This window comes from Nicotiana attenuata, chromosome 7 (assembly GCF_001879085.1).
Source record: "Nicotiana attenuata strain UT chromosome 7, NIATTr2, whole genome shotgun sequence".
Taxonomy (NCBI): Eukaryota; Viridiplantae; Streptophyta; class Magnoliopsida; order Solanales; family Solanaceae; genus Nicotiana; species Nicotiana attenuata.
Window position 1 is genome coordinate 57,246,692 of NC_031995.1, and position 11,790 is coordinate 57,258,481.

At 39.2% G+C, this 11,790-nt stretch overlaps 1 protein-coding gene across 1 annotated transcript; it reads right to left on the reverse strand.

The window, feature by feature from the left end:
- LOC109230065 lies at positions 657-3,038 on the reverse strand. Its single transcript, XM_019395598.1, has 3 exons — positions 1,411-3,038; positions 886-1,028; positions 657-778 (listed from the first exon to the last, which is right to left on the reverse strand). Exons 1-3 carry the CDS (start codon positions 3,036-3,038, stop codon positions 657-659), a joined length of 1,893 nt encoding a protein of 630 aa, XP_019251143.1.

Consider the following 11,790-nt stretch of genomic DNA (forward strand, 5'->3'; position numbering starts at 1 on the left):
ATTGCGTACCTTTGTTTTCGCGGACTAGGACTGCGCTGACAGCTACCTCAGATACGGCTAAATATACGAGCAGACATTCACCTGGATCAGCTTTGACGAGTAGCGGTGGTGATGATAGGTATGCTTTTAGTTTCCTCAGGGCGTCGATGCATTCATCGTTCCACTGCAGCCCATGATCTTTCCTTAGTACGTTGAAGAATTTGTGACATCCGTCCGAGGACTGTGAAATGAACCTCGACAAGGCGGCTATTCGCCCCGTTAGCTTCTGCACCTGTTTCTTGCTGGTCAGTACCTCAGGTATTGTGTCGATGGCTTTGATTTGATCCAGGTTGACTTCGATTCCTCGTTGTGATACAAGGAATCCTAGGAATTTTCCTGAGGCCACGCCGAAAGCGCATTTTTCCGGATTCAACTTCATCCCGTACTTCCTCAATATCTGGAAGGCTTATTTCAAATGATTAATGTGGTCCTCTTTCTTTGCTGACTTTACCAGCATATCATCAATATAGACCTCCATAGTCTTGTCGAGCTGTTCCTTGAACATTTTGGTGACCAACCTCTGGTAAGTGGCCCCTGCGTTCTTGAGTCCGAACGGCATCACCTTATAGCAATAAGTCCCTTGATGAGTGATGAAAGTCATCTTTTCCTAATCCTCTTCAGCCATTAGAATTTAGCTGTAACCGGAGTAGGAATCCAAAAAGCTCAGCAGTTTGTGCCCCGCTGTCGCATCGATCAGCTGGTCGATATGGGGGAGTGAGAAGGAATCTTTTGGGCATGCCTTATTTAGATCAATGAAGTCCACACACATTCGCCATTTCCCGTTCTTCTTTTTGACCATGACCACATTGGCGACCCATTGGGGGTATTTTGATTCTCTGATGGAACCGTTGGCGAGCAATTTGTCCACTTCCTCGCTGACCGCTTCATTGATAGCAGCATTGAATTTTCTCCTCATCTGCCGTCCGGCGGATAGAGTGGGTCGACGTTTAGCCTGTGAGTGGCAATGTCCTTTGGGATCCCCGGCATATCTGAATGGGAAAAGGCAAATAGGTCGGCGTTGTTAGTTAAAAATTCATGATACTTACCTGGCTTTGAAAGGTTGTGCCAGATATAAGCCTTTTTGTGTTGTCTGTGTCGTCCAATTGGATCGGGTCGAGGTTCTCGATAGTTGCCTTACAGGCTTCTATGATATTTGGGTCTCTGATGACCTCTGCAGGTGGGTCAGGTTTAGTTCCCGACATGGCTGATTGCTATGCCTTCGCGCTTGCTCCTTTTAGCTGTTTGGTATGCGTGCAATCTTGGGCGATTCGATAGCATTCTTGGGCGGTGCGTGGTGCGCCTCGGATGCTGAATATTCCCCATGGGGTGGGAAATTTGATCACTTGGTAGAAGCTTGAGGGGACGGCTCGCATGGCGTGTATCCATGGGCGTCCTATTATGGCATTATAGGTTGTTTCCTGGTCCATGACGTGGAATGTGGTTTCCAGCGTGACTCCCCCTGCTAGGACTGGCAGCGGTATTTCACCGGATGTCAGCTCTACTGCATTGTTAAAACCCGTTAGTGTTATGCAATGCGATATTATTTTATCCTCGAGCTTCATTTGCATGAGAACTCTCGGGTGGATAATACACGTGCTGCTTCCATCGTCTACCATTATTCTTTTTACATCTGTATCAGCGATGCGTAGCGTTATAACCAAAGCATCATAATGAGGGAAAGACAAACCGTTGGTATCTGACTTTTCGAAGGTGATACTGTCTTCGAAGTCATCATACCGTTCGTGGGCGACCGTCCGTTTGAGCTTATGCGTGGTGGTGAATTTCACATAGTTGATTACTGAGTTGTCGCCTCCACCGATAATCATCTGTATGGTACGTGCTGGCGATGGTGGCTTTGGAGGTCCTTGAGAGGAGTCACGTCCTCTTGCGAAATTGGCCCTCCCTTTATCGCTGAGCAATTCTTTCAGGTACCCCTGATTCAACATCCTGACCACCTCCTGCCGTGGGCATATGCAGTTTTCGGTCTTGTTTCCTCTTTCCTGATGGAATCCACAGAGGACATTTGATCTTCTCGCGCTTGGGTCCGATTTCATTTTTCGTGGCCATTTCACCTTCGTGCCCAACTTCTCTAGTGCGTACACTATCTCTGAAGGGGAAACACAAAAGCTATGAGCAGATAACAATGGAGGCATACCTCTTTCGTTTCGAAAGGGTGCGGTGTGTTGTAGCACGGCATCTGGATGCCTTGGAGGAGGTGGGTTAGATGCTCTGACATAGGGCTGATGTCTTTCTCGATTGAAATGCGTGGGTTGATCCCTTCGCCCATCGTTGCGTCGATACCTTCTTGCCTCGGTCTGAACGAATGTTAGCCGCTGTGTTGGGCCATTAAGATCGTCCTCGTCCGCTCTTACCTCGGCGCAGTAGGCGTTGTGAATCTCCTCCCACGTGGTGGGGGGATACTTCATGAGTCTGTTGAGCAATTTCTTGGTTGCCTTTGATCCGTTCCTATTTAACCCATTTTGGAAGGCTACGACCGCCATTCCTTCTGACACATTTGGCAGTCCCATCCTTACTCTGTTGGATCGGGCCAGGAAGTCTCGAAGTCCCTCGCCCGCCGTTTGCTTGATGGCGAAGATATAGTTGACCCTAGCTTCAGCCTTTTTCGCTCCTGAATGAGCGATAGCGAATTTGTCCGCCATTTCCTCAAATGTCGATATCGATCGTGCTGGTAGCTGGGAATACCATGTTAACGCTCCTCCTATCAAAGTCTCACCGAACTTTTTTAGCAACACGGATGGCACTTGTTCTTTGGACAGGTCGTTGCCCTTCACTGCGGTGACGTAATGGATCAGATGATCCTCTGGATCTGCGGTTCCGTCGTATATTCTCAAATATGGCGGCATTTTGAAGGTTTTCGTGATGGGGTGAGGAGCAGCTCCCTCGCTGTTTGGCTGTTCGACAAATCGACCAACATCGCATTTTGGTAGAAGTTTAGGAGCGCCAGGTATTTTATCGACCCTTTCTTGGTGCTCTTTCATCTGATCACGAAGTATTTTTGTTCTCGTTTTCCATTTATTCCATCTTCTTTAGGATGGTAGTGAGTGCATCGTCACTTGCATCGATGACAGCGCGGGTGTTGCCCGTTCGTGCAACGCCTGGCTCGTCGATGGTGGCTGCGATTTCTGCAGTCGGTAAATCTTCGACATTTCCTTGAGGGGATTTTTCGAGCATGTTGTTCAGAGCACTCGTCAACCATTCCTCTAGCAACTTTTTGATTACTGGCGGCATTTCCCTCGCCGTGGGCGTTGAAGCTCCTCTTTCACGCAAGACCGTCAGATCCTCGTGTGGAGAGGGTGAGATTTCCCCTCCGGTGTAGCTCTGGGTGTTGTATTCTCGGTGTCTTCCCTACTGGCTTCATTGAGGGAGCTTAAAAGGTTGTTTGAGACATCTGCTATCATCTTCAACCTCGCTTCTTTCTCCGCCATTGTTAGCTTCTATGAGGTATGAAGAACAGTGATCGTTGATTTCGGTATCCTAGATGAGAACTATGATTTCGGCTAACAAAATCCCCACAGACGGCGCCAAATTATTTGACTCAAAAGATTTGTAACTCTTTCTAAGCAAATCAATCAAAAGATGAAGGGGTAAATCGTAGTCGAAGATAGTAATTTCTAGGATCGTTACAGCGAAAAAATTATATATATATATATATATATATATATATATATAGAGAGAGAGAGAGAGAGAGAGAGAGAGAAGAAAGTCTTTTTGTATATCTTCTGATCTCCCCTATTACAAGGCCTTAATCCCTCTTATATACTAAGGGGTTTTCGCCAATCGTAGGGATGACGACTTAAGGAATATCTACTATGACAAATCTAGCGACGACGCGAGGACGTTTTCCCTTCCACCTCTGGATCATACCCTTGTACCGACCTGTGGATTTGCGACTGCCTGTCGTGCTAGCTGTAGGCCGTGGTTGATTAAATTCAGACCCATACATATATGTCACCAAGTAAGAAAAGATTTCCAAATATTTGCGCTTTGTTGTACGAAATCATAATTTGTTGTTGGGTATTATTTTGATGCAGACGATTAGCAAACACTAAAAGAGCACTATTGTTTATTGTTCTTTTCTTCTTTGGTTATTTAAAATTTGATTTATCTTTTCTTAATTTCAAATCCGTCTCCTAACGAGTACTTAATTTACTTTTTAAAACGTAGCAGACATTACAGAATCTTTCAGTTAAAACTTAATGATTTTCAGGTGATTTATTAAGCACTGCTATTTTTCCCCAATAAGCCAATGAAATGAAATGATAACACGTAGAAATGAATAAAAGCTTTTTTCGAGTTATAATAAGGGTACAGAGTAAATAAAATTATACTTGGCCACAAAACCAAGTGACCTTCAAAAATTTTTTGAGCTCTTGATTAGCCAGAGAAAACCACGTTCAATTCAAGAAAAAATGAATTTCGAGAAGTGAATTCAAGTAATCGGGCAGTATATGATATTTATTGACATGAAAACTTGGGATTTTGTCGATCTTATCGAGTTCTGATTACACTATTAATCTGAATTAACAATAGTTGTTAATTGACCGAATTGGATATATGACTAACACCCTTTTGTCTTGGTTAAGAATGCATTGACACGCCACATTCAAGGGGATGTACCATAGTGTATGTTATTCGCTGATTGCATAGTTTTAATCGATGAGACGCGAGGTGATGTTAACGAGAGGTGGGAGGTTTGGAGATAGACCCTTGAGTTTAAGGGTTTCAAGCTGAGCAGGACTAAGACGGAATACCTGGAGTGCAAGTTCGGCCCGGAGCCGAGGGAAGCGGACAGGGAAGTGAGACTTGAATCACAGGTCATCCCCGAGCGAGGCAGTTTCAAGTATCTTGGGTCGGTTATCCAAGGGATGGGGAGACTGACGAGGATGTTACACACCATATAGGGGTGGGGTGGATGAAATGGAGACTAGCATCTAAAGTACTGTGTGACAGGAAAGTGCCTCTGTCACTTAAAGGTAAGTTTTATAGAGTAGTGTTTAGACCAGCCATGTTGTATGGGGCTGAGTGTTGGCGAGTTAAGCATTCACATATCCAGAAGATAAAAGTAGCAGAAATGAGGATGTTGAGGTGGATTTGCGGGCACACTAGGATGGATAATATTAGGAATGAAGATATTCGGGAGAAGGTGGGCGTAGCTCCTATGGATGACAAGATGCGGGAAGTGAAGCTCAGATGGTTCGGGCACGTACGGAGGAGAAGCCCAGATGCCCCAGTAAGGAGGTGTGAATGGTTGGTTTTGACGAGTACGAGAAGAGGTAGAGGGCGGCCTAAGAAGTAACGGGGAGAGGTAATCAGACAGGACATGGCGTGGCTTCAGATTTCCGAGGACATGGCCCTTGATAGGAAGGTGTGAAGGTCGAGCATTAGGGTTATAGGTTAGGAGGTATTTGAGCATTGTTCTACTTTGTACAGGTGTGAGGCTAGTCTGATAGGGTTTTGTCTTAGATTGCTAGTGGTTCATGTTGTGATCGCACTGTTCTACAGTCTTTCTTTGTGCCGGACCTTAGCTACTGATTATTGGTAGTGATTTGCATCTATTCTCTGGTTCTTATATTGCTGGCATTATTTCTATTATTTTCTGCTGATAGTAATGATATATTGTCTCTCTTTTCATCTTCTTGAGTCGAGGGTCTACCGAAAATAGCCTCTCTACTCCCTCGTGGTAAGGGTAAGGTCTGCTTACACACTACCCTCCCTAGATCCCACTTGTGAAATTTTACTGGATTGTTATTATTGTTGTTGTATATATGACTAACATGTTACCACAGTACTACTCGTCTATATATCAATGCCCATATTCATTTGGAATTGAATCTATCAAGAACAGATAAAACGTGACATTTAACTAAGAGTGACCGTTAGGTAAATTCATATCCTAACAACTAAATACTTTCTTGAGACATGAGTTCAAAAATATTCTCTTTTTAATTCTTCTCTAATCTAAGTACGGCTTTCCCAAACATAACATTGTTGGCATCCAATTTTGTCCTATTTTTCCTCAAATTAATTTCTTTATGCTCCTTCGTCATTAATTACATATGTTATTTTATTTCTCAATAATTTTATTTAAATTAATACTATATTAATATTTTAATAATTTAATGTAAACTCTTATTATTAATTGAATACCTATTATATATATATATATATATATATATATATATATATATATATATATATATATATATATATTCAAGTGGTTAATTTTAGTCCAAATTATAAGACAAAGAAGCCCAAAAGAAATTAAACAGAAGAGAAAAATACGGGGCATTTGCATCTATACCCGTGTTTTGGGTTACGTTTTAACTTGTGCCCGCTTTGCAAAAAAATTACAAGCGTACTCACTTTTTCGCATAACTTCAGCATACGAGGCTGAAGTAGCAAAGGTAATCACGCAAAACTTCAGCATTCTAGTAGACGGGCCTGAAATAGCAAAGGCAATACTCTGAAGTTTTTTTTGTCCTGGATAAGCTTTTTCAAAAATTTCAGCAGAAGATGCTGAAGTTATTTAGTTCATTTGTAAAAATTTCAGTACTAAACAAGCTAAAGTTTTTTTTTTTTGGTCCTGGATTCATTAGTTTTGTCATAAAGCTTTTTCAAAAACTTCAGCAGAAGATGCTGATGTTATTTAATTCATTTGTAAAAACTTCAGCACTAAATAAGCTGAAGTTTTTGGTCCTGGATAAGCTTTTTCAAAAACTTCAGCATAAGATGCTGAAGTTATTTAGTCCATTTGTAAAAAAACTTCAACACTAAATAAGCTGAAGTTTTTTTGTCTTGGATAAGCCTTTTCAAAAACTTCAGCAGAAGATGCTGAAGTTATTTCATTCATTTGTAAAAACTTCAGCATTATATAAGCTGAAGTTTTTGAAAAAGCTAATATAGTTTTTTGACCCATACAATCACTATATTGGATCTTTCTTTTTCTTCTTCTTTCTAAACGTTTTTATGGAGCAGATCAGTAATTACATTAGAAAAAGGTGTCTTCAGTGGAAATAAATCAAATAATCATAAAGTTTAAGTGATATAAAGTGAAACTATTACTTTAACCCCACAGATCAATTCATTTGATTCTAAGAAAAAAAGATTACATCAAAAATGCGGAAAAAAAATCATGCAGCTTATGTTAGTTGATTCATTGTTATTGATAAGTCGTAATCAATTTATTGGGACTTAAATTTAGTTGTCCCAACTCCCAATCAAGACCAGATGATAACCTGTGTTATCGTACTAAAATATCTTAAGAAAACGAAGGAGGAGAAGGAGGAGAAGGAGGAGGAGAAATGGGGCTGAAGTTGTTTAAAAAATGGGTACAAGTTAAAACTTTAAAAAAAAAAAATAGGTATAGGTTAAATGGGGGCGACCAAATAGGACGCCACGTGCAATTTTTACGAAAAATACCAACAATTTCAGGTAGAAATTGCACGGGGCGTCCTATTTGGTCGCCCCCATTTAACCTATACCCATTTTTTTAAAACTTTTAACTTGTACCCACTTTTAAAAAAACTTCAGCTCCCTTTCTCCGCTGCGTTGCTTACCTCTTCCTTTGTCCTTGCTGCTACTTTCTCCACTGCGTTGCTTACTTTCTCCTTCACAGAATGCATCTTCTTCTTTCTTCTTTGCCTTGCGTAGAATACTACAGTTGTTGATAATGTAGTAAATTGAAGGTTCTGTAGTTTGTGGGAAAATAATTAGTAGCAATTAAATAGAACTATAGCTGAAGTTATGTGAAAAGAGTGTTATTTGGGTAGTAAACATACAATGAACTAAATAACTTCAGCTCTATAGCTGAAGTTTTCCGGTTACAAAGACAAAATCTTCAGCTCTAGAGCTGAAGTTTTCCGGTTACAAAAGAAAAACTTCAACTCTAGAGCTGAAGTTTTTATTTTATAACCGGCAAACTTCAGCTCTAGAGCTGAAGTTTCCCGGTTACTAAACAAAAACTTCAGCTCTAGAGCTGAAGTTTCCGGTTACTAAACAAAAACTTATAAAATAAAACTTCAGCTCTAGAGCTGAAGTTCGCGAGTTACAAAACAAAAACTTCAGCTCTAGAGCTGAACTTCAGGCCCGATTACTAAAATACTGAAGTTTTGTGTGATTGCCTTTGCTACTTCAGCCCCTCATGCTGAAGTTATGTGAAAAAGCGGGTACGCTTGCAATTTTTTTTGCAAAGCGGGCACAGGTTAAAATGTGGCATAAAAAGCGGGTATAAATGCAAATGCCCCTAAAGCCAGTATTTGGCCCTGGGCCAAATAAGAGACTCAAAAACATTGCGTTAGCCCAATCCATCAGCCCATTAGGAGACCTGACCCGTACCAGTTATATTTGAATGGTTTAACCCATTTCCCCAACCTTTCTCCTTCCACTTTCAGCTATGGCAGCCAACTGCCACCTCCTTTGGACAGATAATGTCACTCCATTTTTGTGCAACTTCCTTCTCTCATCTCTGCTTGCAGTCGCAACATCTTTTATACACTTTCTCTCTTTGTCTTTTCAAGGATTCAGTCAACACAAAAGGCCAAGAGACTTTTGAATTTTGATCAGACATACACAGAGAATCGCCCGAGCAGGAATTCAAGTTCAACCTGTGACTCCTCTCTGATGTACTATCTCAAACGGCTATTTCAAGTTTCAAACCAAAAAATCAACCCTAGCTCTTTTCTCCCTATAAATACAACTCTAAGATTTCAGACGGCGAAAAAAAAAATGTTTTTGGCCATCCGGAAATACAGATTAAAAGAAAAATGCTCAATCTCATCTCATTCAACCAAAGTTTTGAACCATCAAAAATCCATCAACTTCGTCTTTCTATTCAGTTTATCTACAAGTCCTACTACACAAAACAAAGCCGAATATATCCATTATTTATCTCAAAAACTAGTTTAATCCTTATCAATCTCTGTCCGATTCAATGTCGTTAAAAGAGGAGTAGATCCGAAGCCTTAAGAGCTCCAGGTTCACTGCTCCAATAAAGGTTGGATCTAAACCTTCTACTCTGTATTTATTACTTTAAGTAACATATTAGAAATCATGATTCAGAGTTCATTGTGTGTAGAAATTATGTCTTTAAGGGAATTAGTTTCTGGGCGTCTGGTATTTGCATTATGACTGATAATGTTCGATAAAATGCTAGCTGTTTTGTTAAAAGTTACCATGTGTTTTATCATTTATAAATGTTGTAGAAGTTTTATCTTGTGTTTTGTTTTTTTAGTTCTTATGCAGCAGAGATTCATCGCTTTATATAAGTTGAATGAATATATATATATGTGGAAAGGCACCATGTTCTCTAGCTCTTAGGATTTACTACAAGTTTGAACCTTTAGATGGAAACCATGTCCATCTACTGTTCTCTAGCTATTTCTTTTTAAAAAAAATCTTACTTTAGCTATAAATTGATTTTGCGTACATTCCAGAAATCATATCTTCAAGAAAAGGGCAGTATCAATTTGAAATATGTGTGTGCATGTATAAGATATTCATGTAGATTATTAAAGTATCTGTTAGAATCCATGCTAATAAACAACTGTAGTTTCATTTGACATTATGTATTGAATACATGTGGTTTATGAGCTGGTCAAATGACTGATTTATGTGGTAGAATAGCATTAAGTCGTGTTAAGTATTTCTCTTAATTGAGGTAGTGTTAGTTTGAGTTAGAAAGAAAACTTTCAGCTATTTGTTGCATAACTTGTCTAATAATTTATTGTTTACCAGAAGTATATGTTGAAAACCTTTTCTTTAAGGCGTGATGCTAAGTTTTGTTTGAAATTCTATTGTCTGATATGAAAGAAGCCTGCAAGCCTAAAATGCTTTTGACAATATGAAAGCTATTCTGGGCTTTACAGAATGATTTTCTGTGATTATTTTACTCATTTCGTATACTATAGGTTTAAGACTATTTTTACTATTCTTTATTCTCTACTTTCTTTATTTGTATGTACACTTTGGAGCGACATGGAATCTTAATGCATGATTCTTCCTACCCGCATAGAGTTATCACATCCTATCTTCTCTAATCGCATTGGACAACAAGAAAACAAGCGACAATTGCTTGAGTTGCCTATGACTTCTTTCCTCTATTTTCTTTTATCTTTTGTTCTATTTAACTCTTTTATGATTGTTGAATTATGTGTTTGTGGTTATCTCAATGTTTTTGGATTGTTATTGAAATTTATTTTCGATATAGGATTCACAATGAAGCTTTGGTTTTCACTTAGGATCTTTCTTCTTTTTAACAACAAAAGTACCTTCTTTTTATCACATAAAAAGGACGTCCTTATTAAGAACTTTGAATCAGTATCAAATCAATTTTGATTTAATATAGAAAATAGGTCTAATGTCTTACCTTTTAAAGAATATATTCTTTTTTTTTCAGCCAAGATTAGTCAGCGTGTTGCCACCTCAAAATTTGAACTCTCAAAACTTATTAAGCCCCGAAATGATTTTATACAGTAATGAGTCTTTTTCTTAACTAAGAATCAATTATCACCTTTTTATATTATCAAAATATTTTTTTTAATGCTATGCTTGAATATTTTGAAGCCTTAATTAATTAAGCCTAAGTTTGGAAGGGACAAACGTTTCATGCGGATTTTGAGGGGTGCCTTGATCACGCTCAATTGAGTCTCGGAAAAGACTACGCGGACATTGCAAATATAATCTGAGTATTTATGCATAGAGTCGAACCACAGAGAATTAACCTATCAATTACTATTATCAGATTTACTAAATTCACACAATCTGTTTTCCCAAACTTTTTGATTCACAATGGTTGATTTTTCTAACAACTAAAGACTGAAAGTAATCAACAGCTGAAAATTAACTAAACTTGATATGTAAACAATTGGAATAAGGTCTAAGGCAATGGTTTCCTCCGTTGGTAATATTTCCTTGGTTGTATATGTCTTATAGCTATGATTTAGTTGTCTCTATCAATCACGAACGCTCCAGCTATCATAAATCTTTCTCAAGCAATTATGGTAATTTACTAGATGCACTCTCTCAAGCTATGCTAGCTAGATTCACAATACAGTTCACTTAGATTGCACCCGAGGTATCGTTATCTCTAATCCAACCTCTAAACCCTCGGTTATGACTCTCGTCTATACTCCGGGAGTGATGTTGTTCATACAATCATCTAAATATGCACTCTCTCTCTCAAGTAGATACATAATAAATAGGAACGGATAATTGAGGGCCCTTTCAACTAACCACAATCAAAACATAGATGAACAAATAGAGATTAACAACCAAATCCAACTATATTAATAAAACAACCAAGTCATCCCCAATGGGTTCTACCAAAACCTTAGATTAAGGTATTTAGCTACTCATAACAATGGAGGAATAAACTACTAGAAGATTCATAATCGAAGATTACAAGAAAAATAAAAGAGAATAAGAATAATGATATTTTGGGTGATCTCTCACACTTGTTTCTCTTGCCAAAGTACTCTCAAAAGTAAGTTTTACCCTATGAAAACCTTGATAATTTAACCTTGGGCGAGCTTGACTTTATACAGGTTAAGTGGGTTTCTCTCCAGATTTCCAATTTTACCCCTAAATAACTCTTTTCCGGACCGGCCTCGCGCGAGCTCGCGCGTAACTTCGCACGCCATTCTGCCTCAGCCCTTAACGCGCGCGAACTACTGCGCTAACTCGCGCGTCTGCTCGCGTATCTGGGCCATGATTTCTTCCATTCTTTGTCTCGTT

Bases quoted from the DNA above. Each gene is read 5' to 3' on its own strand.
- LOC109230065 (XM_019395598.1), bottom strand. From the start codon at position 3,038: ATGAAAGAGCACCAAGAAAGGGTCGATAAAATACCTGGCGCTCCTAAA. The intron at 1,029-1,410 runs GCGAGCCGTCCC...TTTCCCATTCAG, and splicing joins CGCCCATGGATACACGCCAT to ATATGCCGGGGATCCCAAAG. The intron at 779-885 runs GTTCCATCAGAG...GATCTAAATAAG, and splicing joins GGACAAATTGCTCGCCAACG to GCATGCCCAAAAGATTCCTT.